The sequence below is a fragment of the Agelaius phoeniceus genome, chromosome 3 (genome assembly GCF_051311805.1).
Source record: "Agelaius phoeniceus isolate bAgePho1 chromosome 3, bAgePho1.hap1, whole genome shotgun sequence".
Taxonomy (NCBI): domain Eukaryota; kingdom Metazoa; phylum Chordata; class Aves; order Passeriformes; family Icteridae; genus Agelaius; species Agelaius phoeniceus.
The window spans coordinates 58584775-58612673 of NC_135267.1; the positions used below are offsets into that span (position 1 = coordinate 58584775).

At 39.1% G+C, this 27899-nt stretch overlaps 1 protein-coding gene across 2 annotated transcripts; it reads left to right on the top strand.

Moving 5' to 3' along the window:
- The first annotated feature begins 981 nt into the window (after positions 1 to 981).
- WTAP (WT1 associated protein) lies at positions 982 to 26640 on the top strand. 2 transcript variants are annotated; one of them, XM_054630726.2, is made up of 8 exons: positions 982 to 1222; positions 5352 to 5389; positions 5473 to 5528; positions 10281 to 10339; positions 11899 to 12026; positions 18546 to 18724; positions 23441 to 23595; positions 25417 to 26640. In XM_054630726.2, the coding sequence occupies exons 2-8, from the start codon at positions 5360 to 5362 to the stop codon at positions 25998 to 26000; spliced, it is 1191 nt and encodes a 396-aa protein (XP_054486701.2). In that variant the 5' UTR covers positions 982 to 1222; positions 5352 to 5359; the 3' UTR covers positions 26001 to 26640. The 2 variants fall into 2 exon arrangements, 1 of the variants encoding a protein (XP_054486701.2); XR_013181374.1 differs by lacking the exon at positions 25417 to 26640 and having other exon boundaries at positions 983 to 1222; positions 18546 to 19278; positions 23441 to 23580.
- The last annotated feature ends 1259 nt before the right edge of the window (positions 26641 to 27899 follow it).

Genomic DNA, 27899 nt, shown 5'->3' on the forward strand with positions numbered 1-27899 from the left:
TTTGCAGTGTGGTTTTTAAACGTTTTAAGTTCTCACTGAAAATTCTGTGTATTAATATATACACATACATGTGGATGTGGGACCACGTGCCTTAGCTTCTATTCTGTAGTGATTATATTGTTTCTGGTACCATGAAGAGTCAGGAGAGATTTCTGGAGCACCTTCAGCACTGACATAGTGAGTGACAATCAATTACCCAGATGCCAGACTAACTTAGCCTGCAGCAGCTGTTCGACTTTGCCGACAAAAGGCAGAAGTATTTACCTAACAGCACAGCCTGCGGAATCACGGACGGTAAGAAGGATAAACTTTATTTTAAAGCACCAGCTCACTGCTAGACCTCAACGAAGGGCAAACTTCACTTTATCAGTTTTTATTCCCCAACGCGTTAACTGATGTTTCACTTCTTTGGAAGCAGCTGGAATTTAAGTCCTGTATCTTTCACCAGTGGCGGAGGACACTGACTCGTACTGCCGGCGGGCAGGCAGCCCCGGCAGCAACGCCGAGCAGCCCGGCACCCATCTTCTGCTTTATTTACTGCTGCGCGTAGTTTTCCTTCCCAGAGCTCCCATCTTCCCCGCCAGCCTTCCGGGAAGGCGCCCAGCGCTCTTCCCAAGAGGCGCCGGGTCCCGCTCCCCTCAGCCGCTTTGGCGGGAGACGGGCGCCGCTCGCCCCATCCCGCCGGACAGCGGCGCCCCCCGCTGGCAGGAGGCCGCGCGGCACCCCACGGACACGAACCCTACGCGGCCCGCTCAGCTGACAGGGTTTAAATCGGCGCTCTAATAACCCGCAGGAGCCCACTTTTCCCGGCGGGGCGAGCAGGATTCCCCACAGCGGCCGCCCTGCAGGCGGGCTGAGGTACCCGGGCCACGGCCCTGCACCGCTACGGAGCCGCCGCCGCCACCGCCCCCCCCCACGCCGGGTGCGCGCGCAGCCGCCGGCCGCGGGGCGGGGCGGGCGCTCATTTCCTCCCTGGGCGCCATTTTGTAGCGCAGAGAACCCGCAAATAAAGAGCGGGCGGGAGCGGCGTGCGGGGGAGCTCGGGCGGGGGGAGGCGCGGCCGTCCTGGCTGCGGAGCTGGTGGTGGCGGAGGCGCCCGCGCAGCTGGTGGCGGCGGTAGGCGTGGAGGTGGCGGCGTTTCGCCCCTGCTCGATGTGAGGCGGAGCGCGGCCCAGGCAAGCGGCGTGCGAGGGGCGCGGGGCCTCCGCGCCGCAGGCGGGAGGTGAGTGACCGTGCGAGCGCTCCGCCCCAGCGGGACGGACGGACCGGGCAGCCCGGGGTGCCGGACCCTGCGGCGCCTCTATCCCTCAGCTCGGGCGCGGGGGAGAAGAGCGGAAGCACTTAGAGCCATTTTGTACGAGGCCCCGGAGCCTGGCCTGGCAGCGCGGCCGGGATCCTCCTCCCCCGGCCTTGGGCTGCCGCCGCGCCCCCGGCCGCGGGAGCCGCGTTTGGTGCTTCCCTTGTGGGAGAAGAGCGAGGGCGGCGGGGCGGGCACTGCCTGGGCTGGGGGGCGGCCGCAGCAGCTGGGTCTGTCAAACACCTGCGGCTGCGGCCCTCGGGGGGGGGTGGGACTCCCGCGGTTGTTGCTGAGGCGAGTGTGAGGGCTGAGCAGTTACGGGGCTACTGTGAAGCTTTTTCTTTCTAAACGTCAGAAGGCTCCTTAGTACGAGGGAGACAGGAAGATACTGGAAGGGGTCCAGGGGAGGGCTACAGATATGATTTGGGGTCTGGAATATTTCTGTTGCGAGGAGAGAGTGCGTGAGCTGGGCCTGTTTACTCTAGGGAAGAGAAGACTAAGAGGGGCTCTCATCAATACATACAAATATCCTGAAGGCGGATGCTGTCTTAAAGTGAAGGGTGCTAGACTCTTTTCAGTGGTACCCAGCGGCAGGACGAGGGTCAGTGGCCATAAACTAAAACATAGGAAGTTTCACCTCAACATGAGGAAGAACTTCCTTGCATTGAGGGCAGCAGAACAGGCTGCTGTAGTGGTGCATTGCCCCTTAACTCCCTTCCAGGCTGCAGTGTGAGCTGAGAAATTTTTGAGCAATCTCAAGCACACTCATTCGGGACAGCTGCCCAGGCAGGTCACGGAATCTCCCTCTCTGGAGACATCCGGAACCCACCTGGACACGTTCCTGTGTCATCTACTCTAGGTGACCCTGCCTTGGTAGGGACAGGGGGTGTGTTGGACTGTGTAATCAGAGGTGCCTTCCAGCCCTAACGATTCTGTGATTCTATAAATTATATGTTTGTGTATATATATGTACACACGTACGTGCTTTGGGAGCTGGGAGCCCATACTGGGGTTTTCCCCATGGAACTCTTTCTTGGTATCGTTAAAATAACTCTCAGTTTGTGTATAACAAGTAAAGCCTCATACCTGATTCAATTACTTTTTGTTCATTGAGGTTTTTAAAAACGTTTTTAAATTCTGTGCTTTATAAACGTTGTAGGAAAAGCTGTGCGGGCTTCTATCAGAGTTATTAAAATTAAAATGTACTTCCCTTGTTTCACGTTTCTTTTAATTGAAACTGCCATAGATGCCAAAAACATTGAGTTTTTCTGAAAATTCTTTTACTGCCTATTATTCTTAGTATGGAGTATGGTTTTGTGTTGCTTGTTGTTGCCAGGAGCAGATGTGCAGGAGTGGTGTGTGGCAGCCACTGTTTCTGCAAAATCATGCAAGTGCTTAGTTAGGATAGTACAGTTAAGCTGTTGATAATATAAATCACACATACAATTGTGTTAATTCCAGTTAGTTATGTAGGGATGTTGTTTACATTGACTCTTTTTATTGTAGAAAGTGACTCTTCATCATGTTCTTGCAAGATATTTCTGATGTGGGTAGGAGAGAGATGATTTCTTCTAGAGGCGAGCCGAGTGATAAGCAGCATCTCTTGATGCGCAGTGCTTGAGAAGTTACTGTATTATGTTAAAATACGTTAAAATAATGAACATTTCAGTGGCAGTTGTGTCTGTAGCATACAGATTCACCTGTTTGTGGACAGAAAACTTAAGGAAAATCACCGTGACTGTTGCCGTAGCTGGCCTGGCACTGCTGCTGTTTCTGAGAAACACGGAGCACAATGACAGCAGTGTTCAGCAGTAATAAATGCTCAAGCTTCTGCTGAGTTACTGCAGGTTCCCAAAAAGCTGTTGCAGGGCAGTAGCAAGGTGAAATTTATATGTGTGGAAAGAACACTAAGTGTTTATCTGTAGATATTATCAACCTAACTTTTCCAGAATAACCTATGGAATATTTTTAGCTAGTGTGTTTTTATTTTTTAGTGTGTGGTTTTATCATAGCAAGTAGTAATAGGTGGCAGTAAGGAGTAACTTCTGTAATGCAGTGACCCATAACTTCAGTCTTTCGTGCTCTTATCTGAAAGCAAGAAGTGGTTTTGTAAACAGTGATGTGCTGGGTGTAGAGTTAGAGTAGCCTGGTCTGGTGCTGGAATTCTGTGTCAGGTCTGGAGATGCAAGGTTTGACTACCTTTGCATTGGAGCATCAACCTTTGATTTCTTGTAGTCTTGATTGTGACAGCAATTGTATGTTTATAATTGCTATATGCTGCAGCAGGGGTTACAAGCCAGATCTTTGGGGGAAATTAATGTTTTTTGGTACTTGTGTGCTTCTGGTACTTTTTTGGGGAACACACATGTAATGACGTGTGCACCATTTAATCAGTGTTAGGCGTAGTTATATGAGACATCTGAAAAGCATGTTTCTCTCTGTCAGGAACTTAACACTAGCTGAGATCTTCAAGACTACTTCCAAACTCCAAAGGAGTTAAAAGCTCTAAAAATATTTGGAAAAATTGCAGTGAAGGGGAAGGTAGGCAGCTTAAATACAGGGGTCACAAGCATTCCCTCTGTAATCTCAAGTTACTCTGAATGATTGAATTGGGCGCTGGCAATTTGTATCAGCAGCCTCTTATGCTTGTATTTTATATTTGAGGTATGTTTTTGGTAAAACAGTTTCAAATAAGGAGCTGCATGCAGAAGTTCGAGCAAAATACTTGAGTAACTTCTTGTTAGCAGGAGGGAAGGGGTGGGAGTGAAGGGCACTTCGTAGTTTAGGGAAGCACTTAGGTGTCTGTGTGTTACTAAGCCTAGCAACAGGAAGCTGCTATTCATTAGTGAGATGCTTCTACTGAATGTTTTCTTTCTGTGGGTTCTAATGTCAGTATTTATTATAGGAAGGGAGTGTGAGTGTTGGTTGTTTTGTTTGTTGTTAACCAGGCCCTTGTTTGGTAGGGTGCTGTGTAGTTGTCAGCAGTGTCAGTGAGGGTTGAAACCTGCTTCATTGGAATGTATTTGCTTGTCTTACTGACCGACAGTTTTAGGATTTGCAAAAGTTAAATTGGTTCATTGAGTGACATTGTGAAAATACTAAGATAATCCATAAAAATCATTGAGAAAATAGAATATCTACTCCTTAAGAGCATTGTTTCTTTAAAGCTCAGTGTTCACAACTAAGGAGTTGACATATCCTTTCCCTGGTACATGTGCAGTAGTAGCTTTACAAGCTTGTCAACTCTTAATATTTTATGCAACTTTTCCACTGGAAAGCATATTGTGAAGATGCATGCTCTCAGCACACCCTGCATTTATTGTTACTTGAGTGCCTGTAAGATTTAGGAACTCAGTATTTCTTATATAATCATAGTTGGAGAAAATACTGTGTTGGAGAAATTACTTTTTGGAGATAAGGAAGCATGTCCTGTAACTCAGAGCAGTGTGAATATTTAACTTAGCAACATGCAGCCCTCTTGTGCTCTGTGTGCACCAGAGGAGTTCAGTTTGATGGCCTATCTAAGCTATTTTGCATCATACTTTTCTTGAGAATATTTGCATGGGTTTTAAAATAACCGTACTTCCCGTTTGTTTGAATCTTAAGAGAATAAGTACTTGTAAGAACATGTTGTAATGTTCACAAATTATTCTCTTTTATTCCAAAGAGGAGGAGCAGTAGTATAAATTGCTTTCCTCAGACCCTGATTATCCTTTACCATGTAAAATACAATGTTATGTAGATGCATACTAAATGTCAGTTTGATACAAAGTAGGGTGGTTTTGATTAGTTAAATAGGAAGGATTGATTACTGGTTGGCTTTTTAGATAGAAATAGAAAGTTTGAGATAACTTTTAGAAAAAATGCAGCTGACTATATCTAGATTATAGGAGCAAACATCATAGTGTTATTTTGTACTCTGGTGCTGCATTGTGCAGGACCAATATTTCAGTGGTGTAATATTGCAAACCAAAACAATTAAGGCTATAAGTTTCTGACTTGTTCAGTGTTCTGTTTACACTAACTAAAACTCCTTTTTTTTTTCTCCCTTCAGACTTCACAATGACGAATGAAGAACCTCTCCCAAAGAAGGTATGTGTAAAATTACCTGTGACTTCACCCTTCCAGGTAATCAGGACAGCTTGATAAGTTATGCTTTTCTTTTTGCTTCATAGGTTCGCCTTAGTGAAGCAGATTTTAAGGTTTTACCTAGAGATGAGCTTATCCTAAGGTAACGTAAAATTCTTTTTTTCCATCTCAACATTTTTGTGAACTTCCCGTGGAAGATGTGTGAATTTACTCTTTCATTGTCTTTCAGCATCCTTGTTCTGAAAAACAGTTTTATTTGTTTCATAATGTATCTCTTCTGTAAAGTTCTCCTCTTGCCTCAAATATTTGTAGTTTGGGAGGGAACACTTCTTCCCAAGAGGCAAAATCCTTAGTAGTATTTTGTAGAACATGAGTACAAGTACTTTTTTCCTTCACTCATAATGATAGAAGATATGATTGCTTACATTCCTTGACAGATAGCAAGCTATTTTAAACATCAGAAAAATGTCAACTCTTTACTTCTCCTGTACTTTTTTATGCTTTCTCAGTCCTTGCAGTTGTCTTCTCAGCATGTTCAAATATTAACAGAAAAATGTTAAAATGAAGTTTTCATTGCCTAGAACTTTGATAAGAAAGAACCTGGCTGTCTTTTTAACTTTTTAGAAAGCTTAAGTGTCACAACAGGAAAAACTATGGGGAATTCTGTTGCACATACCACCTGCTTAAAGAAACCACCCCAGGCCACTTGTCTCTGTATGCCTGAATTTCCTGATTTGTAAGCCAGGGGCTGTCCAAACCAGCCTTCTGTGGGGCATCTGTTTATCTGCTGGAATAGTCTGTGCATTTTGGTAAACATTAGTTCTTGGCTTCTTGTACACTGAGTTATTAGTGTTATTAGGGTCTCAAGGTAAATTTTGCTGTTTCATAAAACAAAGACTAAATTGTGTAGAAACAAGAGGTTACATATGCAACACTTAGTGTGTACATGGTGATCAGTTACCCTCCCTTCTGGGTAAACTGTCCTGCCAGCTACTTTTGGGGTGACAGTTTTTTTCCAGGGAGTAAACGGTCTGGCTCCATATGTTTAAAACTAGTTTCTGTCTGCTTCTGGGTATCCAGTCTTTTGGGTTGTAAAGAAAAATGTATTTAAACACTAAGAAAAATTGCTTCTTTCATAAGTGGTTTTGACCCTGTGATCCTTTTTATAGAAAACTCCTAAGTCTCCGAAGCTGTGCCCTTAACTTGCTGTGATAAAATTAATGTGAAAGTTCCAAAGCATAGATTCTGTGCCACTTGCTTTCTGACTGATAGTGTGAAAACAAGAAAAGGCTATCAGTTGTAGTCAGTTTCTGTAACTTGCAATCATTAGTCTCTACATAGAAGAGATGAGTTTCCAGCACATATTCAGGAGAGAATGTGACGGAATGCCCCCAAGGAGGTAAAGTATGTCAGCAGCTCACCTGTGTTAATGGAGAGGCAGAAGGGAATTTGCTAATGACAGCTATGTTGCTATTGAATCATCTTCTTAGTGTGTAGAAAAACTAACATGCTCTCAAAAAGGGCACTTAATGGATTTAAGGAATATAACTGTTCAATATATGCAGAAATGGAAATTTACTTCCATATTGATCATGTCCATTTTATTAGTTTGCATAGATCAGTCTTTCAAACACTTTTTTTTGTATGGGGGCAAATTATGGATTTCTAGTAAGTTCACCTCTAATTGTGATTTTATGTAAAACTAGCAATTATTGCACTAACTGCTGGCTTCACTTCTGAGCTGGAATAAAATATTATTACAATTTTAATCAATGGCATTTCTATTACTTGGAGATGTAGAAAAGCATGTGTTGACCTTTAGATTGTCTTAAGATTTGGAATGCATTTTTTTGGTCTGTGCTTCGGTGAGGCAAGTGGTTTTTGAGACAGGTGTGTAATCACCTTTAAGTCTTTTAGGTAATAAGTCACCATTGCTGTACAGTTGCAGTGCTGAAATACATACATAGAAAAAATGGGGGGCTTGGTCAGTTTCTGTGCCATGAGTCCCAGTTTTACTGTTCTTTTCCATGAAGTACAGAATTTAGGTTTGTTCATTGTAACTTTTGTTGACTAAACACAAGCAGGACCAACACAGAGCCTTTAGACCTGACCTTGAATTTCTGCTTGTCTCATGACTTGTTGCTCTGGAGTCATTCTAAACTTTCCCCTCTTTATTGCAGTAGCTAGCTTGACTGTAGGAGCTTCTGAGAGAAAGAGCCAGGAACATGGTAAAGAAATATTCTGTGGATCATAGCTAAAAATCTCCTCAGTATTGCTGTGATAGTTTAGCTGAGTGATTACCTGGTAAAACACTGAACCACTCTGATACACACAAGTATTTCTGAGGAAATACAGTGCTTTTACTAAACTTCAGTTAACAGGGACTTAGAGCCAGTGATTTTTGGAATAGTCTGGGTTCGGTGTGTGCCTTAACCCCTAACTGCTGTAAATCATTTACTGTGAACCCCAAAGCTCAGCATAAAAAATGGGTGCTTCAGGAAAAAGTATTTATGACTTCATGGCTTCAAATTACCTCTATAAAGTCTGGTAAATATTTTTAGAGGATTAAGAGAATTAAGTAACTGACATAATGCTGCTTAGTTACTTTCCAATTCTTGTGATACTGTAAGCAATCCCTTGAACATAGAACAGATTCAGGAGTGTCCTCTCAGTTCTCCTGTGTCTGTTCTTGAATGCCTTTGCAAGTAGCACTTCAGTGAAGCTCTTCAGGTTATTAATTTTGAACCATCAGATTATGGACATAAACTACCATATTGAGTGGAAAGCAAACTGATGGGAGGAGAAAAAAATCTGCCTTTGAGCCTTTGTCATTCTTCCCCCACTCAGATTCAGTGATGAGCTGCCTTAGTCTGCTACAGATGTGCTGGAAGACATAATCTGGGGCAAGGCAAGGAGGTCAAGGGTCGGTCTGGCTGTGTTCCCTCCAAAGATCTTGCCCATTCCTGGCCTACTGGTGAGGGGGGAATGTTGGAAAGTGTGCCTTGATGATGTGTGAGCCCTTCTAGCAGTGGCTGAAACACTGGTATTTTACCAACGCCATTCTAGCCATGAGCGCACAAGCGCAGTGCTGTGAGGGCTATTCTGGGGAAAATTGCCTCTGTCTCAGCCAGGCCCAGTACAGGTTGCTTGAACTGCAAGAGTCTTGACCAGGTTTTTGACAAAATGCCACATCTGAATAGGTATATTTCTAGAAGTGTTGGTAGGCGTATGACTTGAAATCCATGACATGGTCTAGTGCCATCTAGGTTTTCTTTTCCAGGAGTTTGGTTCTTGCCTAAATACTAACAGTTGTTGAGAGGTGAGTTAGAGCTATTATCTACAACGTTCTTGGTGACCATAGGCTACATGGTTTGTTTGTGGGTGGTTATTTCGGGGGTTCTTTTCCTTTTTTTTTTTTTTTTTTTTCAGCTATGGTCTGGCACATTTACTTAATTTGTGTAATTGCTCTGTATATTGCTCCTGTTAGGGGAGTGTGGGGGGTCTCATTATTTTAGAATTACTGGGTTTGGGCTGTGAGGTGTAACTTGAAAGTGAAGTAGTCCTGTATATTTGAAGGCCAACTGTTTATTGCATGTCAGTTTTTTAATGTAAAATTAGGTTCTTTCTTTCTAGCTTTGCTGTTTAGTAGGCCATTTCAGTTTTACTTCTGGGAGATTGAAATCTCCTGAATTAACATAGAATTTTTAATGGTCAAATGGTGAAACTTCTTAGAGCAGAGAGATCAGTTTAAGGGTTAAGTATGAATACTACTGCTCTTCTTTACAGAGCTTTGAGAGTTTGTTCATGCTGTTGCCATGCTCAGCTGAAGAGATGTAAAATTTTGTTGTTGCTTGAAGGAAGAGATCTCATGATTTCCTTTTCCCAGTGATGTGGTCTTGCTTGCTGTTACAGATCTCTGATGCCTTTTTAGACTCTTCAGTGTGCTGTTGGAATTCACTAAATGGTCCAAATTACCTATAGGTAGATTTTACAGTTTCAGTTCAAGTAGTGGTGTAGGTTAGAGAGTTAAAATGGAGCAGTTGTGATGAGTCTAGCATAAAATACATGTCATGGGGAGGAGGGAGCAGATGCCTCCTATAGTGGTAAGCTATCAGATGAATTTTCTTTATAATGTGCAGTTGGACCATCATGAGGAACACACATCGTTAGGTGCAGAGTACTACTTAAAAACCCCAGAACACCATGCTGTGAACTTTTCATAAAGCATTTCATGCTAAACTTTACAGCAGACTTTATTTGCTACTGATTTGATGGTTTGTATAAAATGCAGTGCTGTTTTTAGGTGACGTTGTTTGACTGCCGATGAATTTCCTAAATAACATGTTTTCAAAGAGTTACTAAATTGTTTGGCTTATGGATGATGGATGTAATCAGAGAGTGATCTTAACCTGAATGAGCTGATAGAGCTGCTTAACCTAGACTGCCATTTCTAGTGTTATGATACACTTCTGCTTGTCCTGTTCACTTGGTAACATACTTAATGTTGTATTTGTATTGCACTTTGTTACAGAATTGTTTGAATTGCTCTGCTATGAGAATAAGATGCATATAGGGTACTTTACAAAGATAACAAAAATAAGTAGTGTTTGATCCTAATGTTTGTCTAAAATACTGATTTTTAAGATGTCAGTTTTAAGTGTTGTAATACACAACTACTATTTTGTTCCTGTGAGATGCAAAGCAAACTTAACTATTTCCACAATTAAAAGCACTTTTTTTTTAAAACTGGAATTGTCTTTTGTGCAATTGTGTAATTCCTTCTTGACATTTTCTGATTATGGTATCAGTGTGTGCTCTGAAAGCTTAGGAATGACATGCCTTGATTTAATAAACAGAGCTTCAGAAATTTTTTTTCTTTTTATATCTGTGACAGGTGGAAACAATATGAAGCATACGTGCAAGCTCTGGAGGGCAAGTACACAGACCTTAATTGTAAGTTAGCTGGGTTTCAAAATGGTGCACGTAATCAGAATGTATAAAGTAATATGTGTGCTTTCTAGAAGTGCTAGAAGTAAGATATAATCATCTGTTATGTCAGTTACTTGTTAGGAAAACAGCCCTTGTTTTTTCTGCTGTAAGTTTTCAGCCTCTCCCAGCTTTCTTACCAACTTTTTCCAGTTGCAAATTTCTCCCACCACCTAAAGTCTTATTTTTGCATCTATAGGACACAGACTGCTGGGCAGGGAAAAGCTTCAAAGCATAACTGTATAAATAGGTGTACTTTCAGAACTTTAACATTAGAAAAAGAAACTCTGTTCACTGAAATACTCCAGCAGTGTCTGTGCCTTTAGTAGCCTTACAGGAATATAAGGCTGGGAGGTGTTTAGAGGTAAATGTCTAAAATGATTCCCCAAGGATTGTTTGATCTGATTAGGCAAATTTGATTGTCATTCTTACATGGTTGTTAAAACTTGGCCCTTTGGAAGATAATGTGGGGAAAATATCCTACTCTGAAATGATAAAATATGAATACATTCTGGGAGTGACTGAACAGCCAATCCTAAGTCACTTTTAAAAGTTGTATTGCCAGTTAGGGATGCTATCTTTCCTGTTTTCCACTCACCTTTTCAGTCTAAATACTTAAAGCTATAGTACCACTGAGTTTGAAGGCTATTTTTCTGTCAGTCCAAATGGATGTCCTCTCTTTTGCTGTTGTTACCTCCTTCTTCTACTGCTGTCTCATAATATTTTGTAGAGAATAAAATAGAACACATGGAAACAGGTGATTCCATTCACATCTCAAACTGTCTAAACATAGATAAATAAGTTGTTTCAACGTTCCTAGTTTCTTGATTTTGGAAACAATTCATTAACACTGACTATTATGGCCTGTACTATCTGCAAGGATTTATTTAGAAATAAATTTGATGTTTGGTAATTTGATGTTCAGGTTTATTTACAGCTGATTATTCTCCAGAAATTAGGAAAAAATGAAAATTTAAATTTTTCAAGTTTTTAATTGTGTTACATATAACAAGTAGTAGAGTGAAAGTAAACAGTTGGTATTGAGCTGTCTGCATGTTTTTGTTTGAGTAATTTGGAAATGTGCTGCATTCGCTTGTATTTAATATATAATTTTTCAAAAATGTCCATGGATCAGAATTCTAGTTGGAACAGAATATTCTTGAATATATTGCTGTTTGCTCCTGGAGTATTGAGGCCAGTTTGAGGATTGCCCATAAAAAGCAGTGTTTTACAGACTGCAGATTGATTTTTGCAGCACAAAGTGATTTCCTATACAAACATGGAAACATTTTGAAAGTTTTAGTAAGTCTTAAAGGAGGACCAGGAATATGGCTTTAAAGCCAGCTGTTGTTAAGCTTTTACAATACTTAATTACATTTTGTTTTTTGTTTATGCTAGTTATAAACATGCCTGCAAAAAGTTTAACTGTTTATGAAATTGGTTTTTAGATTCTTTTAGCTGTCTTTTTAAAACTTCCTATGAGACGGTACTATAAAACTTGCTTTCTCTGTTGTTGCTTGTGTTAGCTAATGATGTGACGGGGCTGAGAGAATCTGAAGAGAAGTTGAAACAGCAACAGCAAGAGTCTGCCCGAAGAGAAAATATTCTGGTGATGAGGCTGGCAACTAAAGAACAGGAGATGCAAGAGTGTACTGTAAGTATTCAAAAAGTATAAATGTGTTCAAACTGTTGTAGCAACATCAGCTGTTGAGCCAGTACCTATGAGCTGTGCAATGTTTTTTGTGTATCTACACCATCACATTTTCTGTGTTTAAAGGCACAGCAGGGTAGTTTAATTGAATTAGTAAAGATCACTTCTTAAAAGTTTGGGTTTTTTTTAATACTAGTTATTACTATTGATTTTCAGCAGCAGTTGTCATTGAAGCTTGATTTATTTCAAACCAAGCTAATTCTTGCATGTGCGATGCTTACTGTCTTCTAGCATTTGTCTGCAGAGTCTATCTACAAAAATGTTACTTCTGAGTATCATTAGAGTCAGGAACAAATAAAAACATAAGGATATGATTGTGTTTGTTTGGTTTCATTTAGGAGGTTTTAGGCTGACACATTGCCTTTGGCTAACAGTGTAAGGCTATTTGTAAGCCTCTGCTTGGCCGGATAGGTGAAGTTGCTACTGACTTGTTTAAAGTTCTTTTGCAATTTGGCAGATCTGCTTAATTTCTTCTGTTCTGAATATGTATTTTGTTGATATTTGTTTCTTGCTCCTTCATTTCTGGCCATTCTCTGTGTCTTTTACATCTGTGTTTAGTTTTGGTTTCCTGGAAACTATCTCATATTGGATTACCTTCTTAAGATAATTTTCATTCTGCTTGAATCTGGCAGCTTCTGAGAGGAATGTAAAAAGCTTATTGCTACTTTTAGTAATATACTCTTTAGAGCTTCTCTTATGAAAAATACAAGCTCTGTGCAAAACTAATAACTAGTGTTGTAGTTTTCCTTTGCTTTTTAAGTTTTCCTTTCTTTTTTGCCTGAAGTTTTTCAGAGCAGTCAGGTATAGTAGTGTGACTGAACTCTGTACACAGTATTTTCACTGTTCTTAAGACCATAAGATCACTTTAGTTCACAGTGTTATAAACAAGAAAAAAAAATAAAGGGGATTAAGCTTACTTTGCAGTGGCAAAAAATGAAGCCCGGAATCATTGAGGTTGGAAGAGACTTGCAATTTCTAGACCAGCCTGCCTGTTCACAGCAGATCAGTCAGACCAGGTTACTCAGGACTGCACACTATTGGCTTTTAGACATATCCTGAAATGGAGAGAAATGCAAAAGTCTTTGACCTGTGCCAATGTTGAGCCACTGATACAGCAGAATGTGTGTTCTTATGTTTAAGTGGAACTTCATGTGTTTCAGCTTGTGCCCATCACCTTCTGTGCTTTCCGTGGGCACTGTTGGCTTTGCTTTCTTTACTCCCTATCAGGTATTTATGCACATTGGTAGCATCTCCTGAGCTTTCTCTTCTCCAGATTGAGTAGCCCTAACACTCTCAGCCTCTGCTTGTGTGTCACATGCTCCAACCCCTTAATCAGCCTCACAGCCCTTCATTGGCCTCACCCTGATATGTCTGTGTCTCCCTTGTACTGGGGTGTCCAGATCTGGACCCAGTACCCCACATCTCTCACCAGTGTCAAGTGAGAGGAAGGATCACCTCCCTCAGCCTGTTGCAAGCACTTTGCTAATGCAGCCCAGGATGCCAGTGAAGATATGTTCTGGTACTGGACTGCAATGCTTCCCTAGTTGTAAGGCTACTGTATTGGTCCTGCTTCACTTGTGAAGTTGTAGTGATAAATTCTGCTATGTGGAGCAGCAGTAATAATAGTTTTTTTTCTTTTGACCTTCTTAGCATATAGCTAAAGCAGTAAATACTAAAAATAAATAAATAAAAAGAAATACAAGTTTTTCACCAAAACCAAATTTGTGTGTGCTATGTTTGTCTTTGTTCCTTCCTTGAAGTTATAAACTTCAAGTATTTAATGCTTTGAATTTTGGCTATCATGAATGATTTGAATATCGTGAAGACTATAGGGGTTTTGGCTGCACTTTGTTAGATGTTCATAGCTGCATAGTCTTCCCAGAACATCTGTTTAAAAGAACTTCTGAAGAGCTTTTATTTTCTGTGTACTTCAAAAAAGAAAAAAAAGGGTGGGTAATAACCTACCAAAAAGAAACAAAAAACAGACACATGCCCACACACTCAGTGGCTTATATTTCTCCTGCTCTTGACTCAAGAATAACACTGAGGATGTAATCTCCACAGTACATGGCGGTGGGAAGATGCATCCTTGTAGAAGAGGTGTAAAATGGGTACACTGGAGATGTATAATGGAGACATGGTCACGTTTAGATATTTTCAAGTTCAAAAATGCACATAGTTTCAAGAAGGTCTGAAGGACTGCTTGGCTTTGTATTACTAGAGAGTATTTTTTCCACTACAGCAACAGTAGAAAAATGTCGTGTTGGATAAGATGCAAAGTGAAGCTACAGGTTGCTAAATCATTTAATAAGCTATAAATCATGTGATGTTACTTGACATGCCTGATTTTAATCCATAAAATAAATTTTCCACATTTTTATTATAGTTAACAATTCTTTTATAATCTAAAAATACACCATTAACGTTTATATTAACATTTCATGTTAGTGGTAAAATATACCAATAACATTTATATGTAAGCCTTCAGTGTTTCCTGTCACATTATAATTAGAAAGACTGAGCTTTTATGGTGTCTAGTTTCTTGAAAACCTGCAGATTTGGGACATTTTATTTTTACAAACTTACCGCATTCAAATTTAAATGGTTAAAAACTTAATGCCATACCATGTTCAACTGCTAGTAGTTGGCAAAGACTGAGTTTTCTGATCACTTATGTAGAACACCTTGCTTACTGAAGTACACTAGCTCTGTTTTAAAACAAGAGTGTGATGAGCTCTATTTTGGTGTTTTAATTTTCACCCTTTTTAAAAATAGTAGCTTTTTTTGTGTGTTTTCAGCTTATGAAAGTCACCAGTTGTCATCTTAAAGTGTAGGTGTGCATGTCAAGAGTAGTAGTAGCAGAATCATTGCCCTCATTCTGTGTCAGTGCTGTTTTTGAAGAAAGAAGATGAGAGGGGGGTGCATAGCTCCATTCTCTCTAATGCTCTGTGCAAGAGAATATATGGATTTCTTCAGAGCCAGCAGCTTAGTAAAAGTCTGTGGCAGGTGCTGCGAAGTTACTCTGTGATTTTAGAGTCACTGAGGGCTACCTTGAAGTACAGGTGTTTAACATCTGTGTGCCCTGTTGTCAGCAGCAGCCTCGAGCTACCTTCCCCCAGCAGGAACAGCCCTCTAGAAGAGGTTGCTGCTATTAGGGAGCAGTATTGGCTATGGTTTCTACATAAAGCTTTATTTCTGGCAGAAGTGGTGGTCAAGTTAATGCCACTTCAGGGAAAGGCCTTAACCTGTTTCCAGGCTACTGCACAGTCACTGAGAGTCAGTGGGTAGACATTTGGAAATACTTGCTGCTCAAATATACTTTTCATGGAACAGATAACGATGAGTGGAACTTTCTGTGGATGCAATTGGACTGTAGCACTAGGTAGTCATCACTCTTGTGGTTTACGTTACAGCTCTGTTGTGTTTTTTCTCTTCTTAGTGGTGCACTTTATTCCTTTCTTATAAGAAGGATATGCAGGTGATCTGATTTAGGTTGCTTATGCTTTCTCTCAGGCACCTGTGATCTGTTTTGTAAATTTGTCATGTTTAGAGTGTCTGGTTTTTGTAGCTATCTTTGGATGATTTCAGCTGAAAGCGTGCAACTGTTTCCAAGAATGTGAGAACTAGGGGGATTGAAAATGGTTTTGTCTGTCTTTAACAAAATAATAAAAATCCACATGAACAAAATCTCACACAGCCCTCTAAATAGACTGCTTTCAGTGCTCTCCTACCTTGGGTTGGAACAGAGAGAAAGCTGATAGCAAGATTTTTATTCTCTTTGTGAAAATTACCTCTACTTGTCCATCTGATAGGCTTTTGAAAAATACCAGCTGGTGTGTGCTTTCATGTTTGGGAACATGAAGAGTCTGTAGGCATTTCAGGTGTTGGAAGTGGGCATTCCCTGGGGTCTGGCATTGAACATGACTATTCCTGTATGTTCAGCTATAGCTTGAAGTTGGTCCTGACTGTAGGCAAGCTCTCCTGCTTCCTAACCCTTGCCACCTGGAATATCAGTGGGAGGTGACTCATACCAGAAAGTGATTAGGGGGAGCAAGAATGTGAGGTTTGGACTGGCTAAGCAGGAAGAATTAGGAAATTGGCAGAAAAGAGAAGACATTTGGACTTGCTTTGGGAGCAGGTCATACTTGGGAGGAAGAGGTTGTTAGGTCTTCATGTATGAAAAGCCTCCCAGATGAGAACTCTGGAGTTAACAACTGGAGAAAGCACTTGTGGAGGAATTGAGAAAATTTAAGTTGGAAAAAGTAGAGGGAAAGAATGGTCTTTGAGGTTTGGGGAGGGAATCAGCGAGGATTGTTAAGCTTAATTAAGTTTTTTCTACATGACTACTTTAGAAATAATGGTTGAGCTGAAGTCCTGTGCAGATGCCATCTTGCTGGGCTCAGGAGTGTGAGCTGGAGAGACCCCAATGAGATTGTCAAATAACTGGCATTGCACAGCATTGGCTGGGTCCTCCGGAGTGTTTCAGTGTGTTTCAGCATTTCTGGTGTGACTGAGGAGCAGCAGCAGCAATTCTGTGTGCTAGTGATCCAGGGAATCTGTTCCAGTTTTTAGATTTACAGTGTAAGAGGGAGGATTCTGGGCCTTGGTAAGACAAGGAACATGGCCTTTATCCCCCCCAGGTAGTGATGTCTCTTTAAAAATGGATTGGGAACAACGTTGTTGTATCATGATTATGTATCTGAAATATATTGCCAGTGCAGTTGTCCATTTTAGTGTCTACTACCTCTAGCCATCACAAAGAATTGACAGGTTGTTGAAATATTTCAGTAGCAGAAGAATCAAATACTTGAGTGGATAGGAAATAGAAATCAATAACAATGAATAAAACTTACCTTTATTCAGTGAGCAATATATTTGCATTCAGTAAGGCAAAGGCCCGAGAGGTAAAATGCCATCCAAGAAATGTTAGCATAACCTTAATCTGGATTTTCCTGTTTCTAGGTGCATTACCCACATGTATGTGGATTCTTTATTTCCTTAAAATATTTATATGAAGTGCTTTATTCCCTTTATATTTCTTTCTGCATATATAGAACTTTGTCTATTTAAAATTTAAAGTATGATTATTTCAATTTTAAGTAGCTAAGTATTTTTATTTTCATAATAACAAATAAATGTGTCAAAGGAAATACTTCTGTTATTCCACCTTTGAAACTACTTGAAATAAAATCCAGGAAATTTTACTACTTAACAATATATAAATTAAAACATGTTACACTCAATTTAGAAGTGACTGAGGTTGCTACTGCGCACTGAATGTATGTAGGACTTCTGTACTTCCTCTTCACCACTGCTGTGTGAAGACGCCATAGGAAGTAGCTGCATGTACAGGAACATGGTCAAGCTGTCAGTGCTGCTGGCTGTGCTGTGTCCCAAGGAACGGAGAGAGTGCAGGGGGACTCTTTCCCTTTAGGGTTTGTCAGTTAGACTCTTGCTCTCAAGTCTGCAGGACTGCCTGCATGGGAAGCAAACCATGTGACTTTCAATTAGTGTCTTTTAACAGTGTGTGATTATGTTCCCCTCTTGCTGATGAATAAATGTGTGTGATACAGGGGGCATAATAAATTGAATTTAGGAATTAGCACATTCTGTGCAGGCTTATGCAGTATTGGTGATTAGCAGGGTTCCAAATGTGTACATTTCGTACAATTTTAGATATGTCTGTTGTGATGGGATTGAAATTGAAGAAACTTTTAAAGTTAATCCTATTTATTTACATTTGTTTTGAACAATAAATACTATATTTAAAAGGAAACCTCTCAGCTACTACTTCTGAAATTTTGACTATTGCAAGTGTTTCAAACATATAAAATTGTAACTCCTTTGGCTTATGTTTTTTGCAAAGAGAATAAAATCCAACCAAAATCTGTTTTAATTGCTGTTAATATGTGTAAATTTTTGTTTTAGAAATACACAATCTTGCATCATAAGTGACTACTGCAGTTGCAAAAACCCTTAGGTTCTAAAAAGCTTTTTTATTTGCTTGTAAATATTTCTTGTCAATTTCTGCTGTAATGTTCCTTAATAATTTCCACTGAACTTAAGTGGGAATTAACTATCTGTTTTAAGCAGGTAATTCTTTCCATACACTCTTTGTTCCCCAGAAGGATTGCAGGGAGATAGAAAAGAAAGGGAGCATTCTAATGTTCCAGATATTGCTCTGAAAAATGCAAATGGACATGTAGAAAATAATCTTGGGATCTGGAGGGGAGTCTGCCATGAAAGGTAAAGCATGGCAGGGGCTTAGGATGGGGCCTTGGGTGAGCAGGCACATGGACAGGGGTGCAAGGTGTGCACAAGTGGTTTTTATCCTCCGTTTTTCGGGTTACAGTGTGAGAGAAGGCAAGCTACCTTAATGTTAACTTTGGAGTAACTATTGGTATTGAAATGACTCGTAATTTTTATTTATGAATAACAGTCTTTTTTTCTTATTTTATGCAGAATCAGATTCAGTACCTCAAGCAAGTCCAGCAGCCTAGTGTTGCCCAACTGCGATCAACAATGGTAGACCCAGCCATCAACTTGTTTTTCCTAAAAATGAAAGGTGAACTGGAACAGACTAAAGACAAACTGGAACAAGCCCAAAATGAACTGAGTGCCTGGAAATTTACGCCTGATAGGTAAACAAAACAAATACTCCCCAGTCAAGACTTCCCTGACAGTCCCACTACGAGAATGCTATGGTGGGACAGCCAAGTACTCGTTTCCACACCAAGACTCAGACGTTTTGAGGCAAAAGCCACATTCTTATACTGTCCAGCTTGTAATGCTTAATGTAAAACTTACCAGATGAACCTTGTGTTTCAGCTTTTTTCTCCCCTTTGCTTCAGAGGCCTGACAACGTCGGACTATTCTGAAGAAATGGCCATCTTCGAAAAAATCTTTTCTAGAACATGTAGACATTTGCAAAATTGTTCTATTTGAAGAAAATAGAGGGAGAAACAGAAGTCTTAAGTCTGTGGCACACTGTGTCTACAGACAGTTTGAAGGAGAGAGAACCTAGAGATTATAAATCATGAATTGAACATGTAAAATTCCCAAAAAATGTAGAAGTGGAATATGCTTCGCTCATAACCTTGAGCCTAGTGACTTAGAGACACTGTAAGTCAGTTTTGCCAATAAGACTGTGGACTTCCTGCTTGTTCACTGAACTGCTGGGTCAAAACTCGATGAGGTGAATTTTGCATTAAAGAGTTTACTTGCTAACCAGTTTTGAATAGCCACAAGAGTGCTATTTGATATCACAACAGTGGTAGTGTACACATTTGACTGTTTAGCCTTTGGGCGCTCTAGCACTTGATGCAGCCTTAAGTCACTGTTGCTAAATAATGAACTGTTTTCTGGATGGTTGGTAATACTGTGGACGCCTCAAAATTAGGACTGTACAAAACTGTACGTTCCATCTAAATGCAGGTTTAAAATTGTTTGAAGCAATATATATTTGATCACAACTAGCATGTATAAGAAAAACTGGTTGTGATAAGAATTTCACTGCATGTTTTCATGCAGAAAGGAGACTTTTTTGATCTTCATTCTAAGAAGTGATCTCAAATGCTTAATACAGAAGGCACATGATGGCAACTGTCTTCAGTGTTGGTGGGGTGTTTTTATTCCGTTGTACACCTGGGGTTTTTGTATTGTGCTTCTCTATAAAATGTGCCTTGAAATAGTTGTAATACATAGTTCAAGGAACACTTCTGGTTATACTGTTGTATCGTGAAACTCCTCGGATGAACGAGAATTGAACAGATTGTTACTTCTGCATTGTCTCGTTCGCTGAAAACAAAGTCAGTATTTTAACAAACCAAAAAAACCTTAAATGCATGCATTTTCTTTGGTGGATTCAGTGAAGGAGTTTTTGCTACTCTATTGATGCCTCTGTTCTGTCCTCCCAAGTTACTTGTAAGAGTAGCAATCTGGGACAGTTGGGAGTGCATGTCTAAGGTCTGTAAAGCAAAATGTAGATCTGGTGTAGCATTTGTGTTTGTTTCTTCCCATAGCAAAGAGAGTTCTATTTAGTAATCTGAGGTGTTGATTTTTCAAAACAGTTGGGCAACGTTTTATGACTCAGTTTAAAAAATTCGTTTTTAAATTAAAGAGCCATTCAGCTCTCACAAAAGGTGATGTATTCTAACAGTTTTGCTGACTTTTATTAAGATGCCATTACATAATTTTGACTTGGAAGTATCTTTAACTGTTTGTGCTTCAGATGATTAATATGGGATCAAAGAGTAGTATACTTATGCAGTTTTTTTTTTTTTTGCATGAGTAATGACTTAACACCAAAAGAAAAATCCACAGAAAAACTTTACCTTTTAAAAAGTGATATATCTGGAATGATTTTGCTATAGCAGTATCTATGATTTTATTGATCTAGCATCAAAACAGAGGTAAGACTTACATTAATAAAATGTTAATATGTTACCAAGCCATTTGTAAAGCTCACTGCAGTGTGTTGAAAGAGGCATGCCATGCAGATTGCTTGTTTCTAACTTGGAATTCAGAAAGTTATTTAATACATTTAGGTACAGGTTGGTTGTTTTCTAGAGTCTTCAGGCTCTGAATGTGTGAGTACAACTGAGGAGAGACAAGTAACTTGCCACTTCCTTTCAAACCCAAGTGTCAAAAAAAAAAGTTATTTCTTTAGCTACAACATCCCCTAATTTGCATAATATAATTTTAAGTCAGTGGTGTGAATGTGCATAATTCATACATGCAGTGGCAGGAATATAGAAAGTTAGTTATTTCCTGGTAAATAATTGAGGCTTTGTTAACTGGGTTAAGATTTTACTGGTTTTATTTCTTGAAAGGTGAAGAAATTGGCTCATGTAAAATATTTGTAGGGTTTTTTTCATTCTCTTTGCATCTTGGGCCTCCTCCCCAGTTGTTTTAATTGTCCTTGTACACAACTACTCATTTCATGGCATCTGGCCTAGTTTTTGAAAGAGGCAATGGCCCTATTCAGGTCTTAAACTGGTGTTCTCGGGGTGGTTAACACATGAACTGCAGCCCTAAGCAGAGCTAGCTCTGGACCTTAATCTAGATAAAGCTGTGCAGCATAAACATTGCTGATGTCTGGAGGGGGAAATAAAAGACATGTAATCAAAGGAGTGGCTATGGTAAGCCATTTTAACCATCATTAAGCAGATTATAAACTTGGAATAAAAATTAGTTGAAATGCCATTTTGCAGTAAGTGTAGTACAACAAACTTTAGTCTTCTGAAATTTAACCATTTATATTCTTACAGGTTTTGTTGCATGTATGTTCAAGAGGATTTGTGAAAACAATGCTGAACTTAGTTTTACAGTTCATATGAATTATTTTAATAGTTACTGTATTTAATTTTCTTGAATGCACTGTCTTTTTTTGTAAATTGCAAGGGTTATTCTCTACTAGTTCAGAACATCTGGAAAAATTTTGATGAGAAGAAATAGCATTATAGGTAACTATGCAAATTTCTATACAGGTAATAAATATTTTACATTTTGGCAGGAGTTAACCTGAAGATATTAATGGGATTCTAAAATTGTCCCAATTCCAAGGTAACTGGTACTTGCTGATTCTGCCGTTGATGTTGGTTTGTGAAGAGAAAAGCATTCAATGACATAAGCATTGTAAACTTTTTCTATTTGTAGTGATGGTGAATACATTAACAGGAATTTGCAAATGGCTAAAAATCATGTCTGCCTAATAACTTTTGGGATCTGTCACATTGGTTATCTCCAAAGTGGTCCTGCTTTGCACAGAATGAACACCTCTAAGGAAACTTGCATCTTAAATGTGCGACTTGGACTGTATTAGGTCGGCACAATTTAAACTTCAAGGACCTGGCATTGGACATCACATCAAGAAAGAAAACAGGCTGCTGCCTTTAGCAGATTTTCAGGCCTCCAGGACTTTACACAGCCAGATTCCTTCTGGAGCAGCCCATCTGAAAGATTTGGGAAAGTCAGTTGAAAAATGTTAAATGGGGCAGAGTTGGCAGAGAAATTAAAAGTTGTTTAAGGCTTGAGTGCTCAGAAGGTAGCTGATAAGGAATTGCTGTTTTAAATTATTGTATTTTGGTTGCAGGAGAGAACTGTGGCTGTGATTGTAGCAGAAATTTGCTCTTCTACTTTTTTAATCCTCAGTTTTTTTCAGTATTTGTCACTTGTTTAAAAGCACACAAAAAATTAAATGACCTTCTTGGTCTTGAAGAGTAATACAAGTCTTGCTATTGAATTCACAATAAAACTGTTCAAGTTTGGGGTTTTGCCAGAGCTTACACCTCTGTAGAAAAGAAGACAGCTTCATTATGGTGCTGAGCCTATTAAAAGGAGAATTGTTTGGGGATGCTATCCTGACTTGGCAGACTGAGAGTCCTAAAGGACTTTAATTTCTTTCTTTCGTGGAGTCAGCTGTATTGCCTATATATTAATTTGCATACTACTTCCTATAATGCTTTACAATGAGATTTTTATCATGAAGATTAAAGATGTGTAACATTACCAATTTAGTAAAGAAAATCTTGTCAGTTTCTACCTGTTTCACATTTCTTTCAGAAACTGAGTGTCCTAATGATCATTACTTGCAATCTGAAATCTGTCAATTTAAAGAAAGTAGATAGATAATATACCCCTTCCTTTATGTCTTTACAATGTCCAGCTACATTTTCATTCTTCTTCACCATACAAGATGTACTTCAGAAATGGTGACCATAGAAATTACGAAGCAGACTCTGCATGTGACTGTCAAACATATAAGTTGAGTTGGACATCTCTTTTTTTAAACAAGAGTACCTGGACAGCATTTAAATGAATGTTTAAACCTATTAAAGAAAAATGGTTGTCAGTAGGAAAAATGAACATGAGATTTATTATTTCTCCCAAGCAACTTTTCTTCACCCAAATTCAGTTATTAAATTTCATTACTACAACAACTGGGCAATGATTTTGCTTATAATTTGCTTGTGTAGTTTCTATGCAGTCCTTGATTTTTTGAAGTGAAAAACACATCTTTAATCAAATATTTAACTACATTAAGAATTGGCACATGCAAGATTGTGCATACTGATAATCCAGATGTTGGTATTAAAAAAGTGCAATATGCTTATTCATATTTTCAGTAATAAAACTTGCCTTCCACTTTGTGGGACAGCGACAGAAGATCACCTGGCGTTGGAACAGCATGTGGTAACTATAGGGAGACTTTCTGCTATGACAATTATGTTGAGGCATAATGTTCCTTGAATTGTGACATGCAGAAATTGCATCTCCTTTTTGTCTTTATTCGTGATTGAGGAAGATAACTGAAGGTTTTATATTCATTTTGTGATAGATGGCTCTTTCCTTTGCAGCCAAACAGGGAAAAAGTTAATGGCGAAGTGTCGAATGCTTATCCAGGAGAATCAAGAGCTTGGAAGGCAGCTGTCCCAAGGACGTATTGCACAGCTTGAGGCAGAATTGGCTTTACAGAAGAAATATAGTGAGGAACTTAAAAGCAGTCAGGATGGTAAGGGATTTTTTAACAAAAATAGAAGTTGCCTTGCACTTCTGCAAGTTTAATTTTGTGATGATATAGATAATACAAAATCACCTTTGCCAGAATGAAAGGGCAGTATTGAGTAAAATATGTAATAGTAAGTATTAATTGGTAGTCTTAGTTAAACAAAATCCTTAAATTTGGGGGAACTCATGGGATTCAGAGCTCCAGTAATGCAGTGTTTGAAATAGAGTTTTTTATACTGTAAGTCTTGCTATTTAATAGGGAATGTTTAAACTGCACACATTACTGGTGAATTGGCAAGATGAAAGCTGTTAACATATAGCCTAGGCATGCACTGAGAGCAGAAAGCTTCCTGTTAACTCTGACTCATTTGGGATTTTTTTTTTTTTAAATTCAACTTTTCAACAATGCCTAAGAATATGACAAACTGATTTTTTTTTCCCTTTGGTAACTCAGATGAATGAAAATGTCTCATTGTGTTTATAGTCTAAATTTTGCAACACCGTAAGCCTAAATTGAAATGATCTAAAAACTCTGACCTCTTGCACAATTTAAATGGAGGGGAAAATGCAGGTTTTAAAAGTTTTCAGTCTCAAATTCTGTGTAGGGTCAGTGGCTCTTCACAGAATGTTAGATTAGGTTATCTGAATATAACCTATATAGGTTGTCCCGGGGTTATAACCTATATAGACATCACATAGACCTGATTATCTTTTTGTTTGTTTTGCATCTGAAGATTGTAAGATACCAGAAACTTGATATGGCATCCTGTCTAAGTCTGAGATGCATTTTTAAGAATAGATCATATTCCCCAATCATATTTTCATCTCTTTGAGAAAGCAGCAGTATAAAATAACTAGAACTCTTAAGGTAAATGATTGTATAGTCTCCTTTTGTGGGAATAGTAATTATTGTTTTGATAATGCACTTCAACAAAATTTACCAAGTACATAATTGAAGCAAGTGTAGACATTCTTTAAAGACTGCTGCTTTTGAATGTAGTAATTTCCAGCATTGAGTTGCTTCTTCCCCATATATGAATGAAGATGATGATACTCCTACAATAAGAGTTCTCCTAATGATTGTCTTCTGTAGCAGCAAGAATATTTAAAAAAAAAAATTTACAATATTAAGCAGTTTGCATTTTTTTTTCCTCTGGCATACTGATGGTGCAGTTGAACTGAAGACTGAATCAGTGTTTCTTATACTGTTTTGTGGTCAAATTTGTTTTGTTCCAGAATGCAGTACTAATTGTAAAAACCTTTTTCTGATATATAAATATTAAAACACTATGAAATTAGTCAACCCTCTGTTGGTAAGAAGGTCTTTTTGTACTCTCCCTTGAACGATTTCAAGGATTAAACACACTAAGAATTGAAACTTCCTTGAAATAGGATAAAAAACTACTACTTTTGGCTATTGAATAGGGTTTTGCAGTAACTCAGATTTGCTACGTATGGATATGGTCCACGGTCACTTTTACAGTATTTCTGCCAGGGATTTATACTTGTAAAAGTAGACACAGTAGAATCTACTTGCAAAATAGTAATTACTGCAATTGAGCTTTTTCCTGAATATCTTCCTTTCTTGCTCAGAAGTTAAATTTTTCTCACATATTTTCAATAGCAGCTTAGAAAATAGGTAGATACCACATTTTCTCCTTCAGAGGCAGAGTATCAAAACCAGTGCATACCTGATGGCTGAGAAATAGTACATTGAAAAATTTCAGCATAAAATGTTGAGTTACGGGATTTTAATTTCTTGTCTGAGATTTAAACTATATATGGGCTATTAAGTGTTTGCAACAAATGTGTTTTCTTTACATAGAATTGAATGACTTCATCATCCAGCTTGATGAGGAGGTAGAAGGTATGCAGAGTACCATTCTAGTTCTTCAGCAGCAGTTGAAGGAGACTCGGCAGCAGTTGGCACAGTACCAGCAGCAGCAGGCGCAGGCCCCCAACCCAGGTACCAGCAGGACTCCATCCTCTGAGCCCACGGAGCAGGGAGAGGCTGCGGGCAAAGACTGCAGCCGCCTGGCAAACGGACCAAGCAATGGCAGCTCCTCCCACCAGCGGACGTCTGGGCCTGCATTTTATAGGGAGGGTAGCGGCACGGAAGATGACTTCCCGGCTTCTCCAGGGAATGGTAATAAGCTATCCAACCACTCTGAAGATAGAACTGGTAGAGGAAGTGGTAGCTACATAAACCAGCTCAGTACTGGGTATGAAAGTGTAGACTCTCCCACTGGCAGTGAAAACTCTCTCACTCACCACTCAAATGACACAGACTCCAATCATGATCCTCAAGAGGAGAAAACAGTGAGCATGAAAGGTAACAGAACTGTGGGTTCTCGTCATGTCCAGAATGGTTTGGACTCCAGTGTAAATGTGCAGGGTTCAGTTTTGTAACATTTTTCTGCAAAATTTTTATACAGTGTCATTGAAATTGGGAGAGGATACTGTCCAGAAGCCGTTTAAATTAGTGCATACTTGTCACAATTTTGCCTTTTTGTGGGTTTCTTTTTGCTTCAATACCTCTGCCACTTTGGAAATTTTAACAGTTAATTACGTTGAATGTTGCTAAAAGGATGTTTGTGTAGCTCAAGTTATTTTTATATGAGTTAATGTGAAGTTGAAATGGAAATTATTTCCATAAAGTATAACATAAATGATGTCTGTACAAATCTGTGTATATCTAGAACCTGTGCTGTGTAAGGGCATTCTTACTCATACTGTTATACTTAACACCACCTTCAAGATTTGTCATAATAGCTGTGGGTTTGACTGCCAAGTTTGCCCAGTACAGTAGTTTTATCACTAAAAAGATGGACTTACTGAAGGAGTCCTGTAGTAGTTTCAGTGTTAATTACAGTTTTTCCCACCATACATCTGTGCATTTTCTCCTTAGGTGACCGAATGTTTATGAATTGTGTGCATAGTTACTCAGTTTTTAAGAACTGTTGTATCCTGTTGATGCATATTGCTCTGTGACTCCAATATTATCTTACCTGTACTGACCAAACCTAAATAAAAACTTTTAATAATGTAATTTCCTCATTGTTCTGCATTGGCTTACGTGGCTTATTTGTATGTGGTGTATTTATAGTCCTTGTTTTTGAGTTGAATTTGTATCTGTGTTAATCCTCTCTGATACAGCATATGCCCAATACATGAAGGTGTAGGTGTGTGCTAGTACTAATTTCAAGACAGCCTGATAGTGCTTGTTCCAAAGGTTTTGTCCTGACTGGCAGAAAAAGGGTGGGGATGGGGGGTGGGGGAGGTGGAAAGGAGAAGTTAATAAAAGTAAACCTTAGAGTTTGAACCTGGTTTTATTAGCAATTATAGAAAAACCCAAAAAAACAAGCCAAACCCAAAAGCTTGAAGTACATAACAGGTAAATGCACAAATTAAACTAAAAAACATAAGGAATTAGCAATTCAGCCTTTAGAACTGGTTAACTTTGTTTTTAAATGCCTGCCTGAGGAAACTGATTCCTTAACAGGTGCAGAGAATGAAAGAATTCCCTTTAATTAAATATATTCTTACTGCACAGTAGCAATGAGCTGTGAATTTCAGAACCTGGATTTCTGGTGTTTATTTTCAACTACTAGTTTAGTGTTGGTAGCACATGAGGAAGAAGATGAAAAAGCACTGTTCAAGGTAAGGTAGAAGTACTTAGTAGGGTATTTTAGGGTGGATTAAAGAGTTTCCAGTTTCAGCATTTTTCTACCTGTGAGTCTTGTAATTACCAGATGATTAATAAAATTAATGCATATGTAGCTACTTAAGTAATAAGAAGTAGCTTAGCTGCTTTGCAATTCACTGTTTGAAAGGAGTATTTCTCAAAAGTTCTAGAGCACACTTGCCTTGATTTAAATTTACAGTTAGAGTAAATTCTTACAGAAGGGCTTCTGTGGTAGCATTTTTAAGTGGGAGAAATTTAGTATCTGCAGTAATACTGTCCAAGACAAATGGATGTAATTAAAATGCTACCAGTTATGCTTGTTTGTATTAAAATCATGCTAGTCCATAGCTAGCACCACTGCTATTTTAATTTCATAGGGTTCACATCAGTGTTCTAAAATCACTTGGTAGTGGTCACTGGAAGTATGAATTCCATTGGTGATACTTTGTTGCTTATTGAATCTTGCTTCAGGCCTTATTGCTTGAAAAATAGCAGTTGAATGGTTGAATGCATGAAAGGGAAGTTACAAATACCTATACAAAAATGGTACTGCCATCTGGCACCCAAAGGAGTTTTTAGATCACAGAAGTCCCTCATGATGGATTTTATTTGATCTTAACATC

What these genes read in the sequence shown, in the direction of transcription:
- WTAP (XM_054630726.2), top strand. Translation starts at nt 5,360, where the DNA reads ATGACGAATGAAGAACCTCTCCCAAAGAAG. An exon ending in AGGAGATGCAAGAGTGTACT is followed by an intron (nt 12,027 to 18,545) that starts GTAAGTATTCAA and finishes TATTTTATGCAG; the next exon opens with AATCAGATTCAGTACCTCAA. An exon ending in TGGAAATTTACGCCTGATAG is followed by an intron (nt 18,725 to 23,440) that starts GTAAACAAAACA and finishes TTTCCTTTGCAG; the next exon opens with CCAAACAGGGAAAAAGTTAA.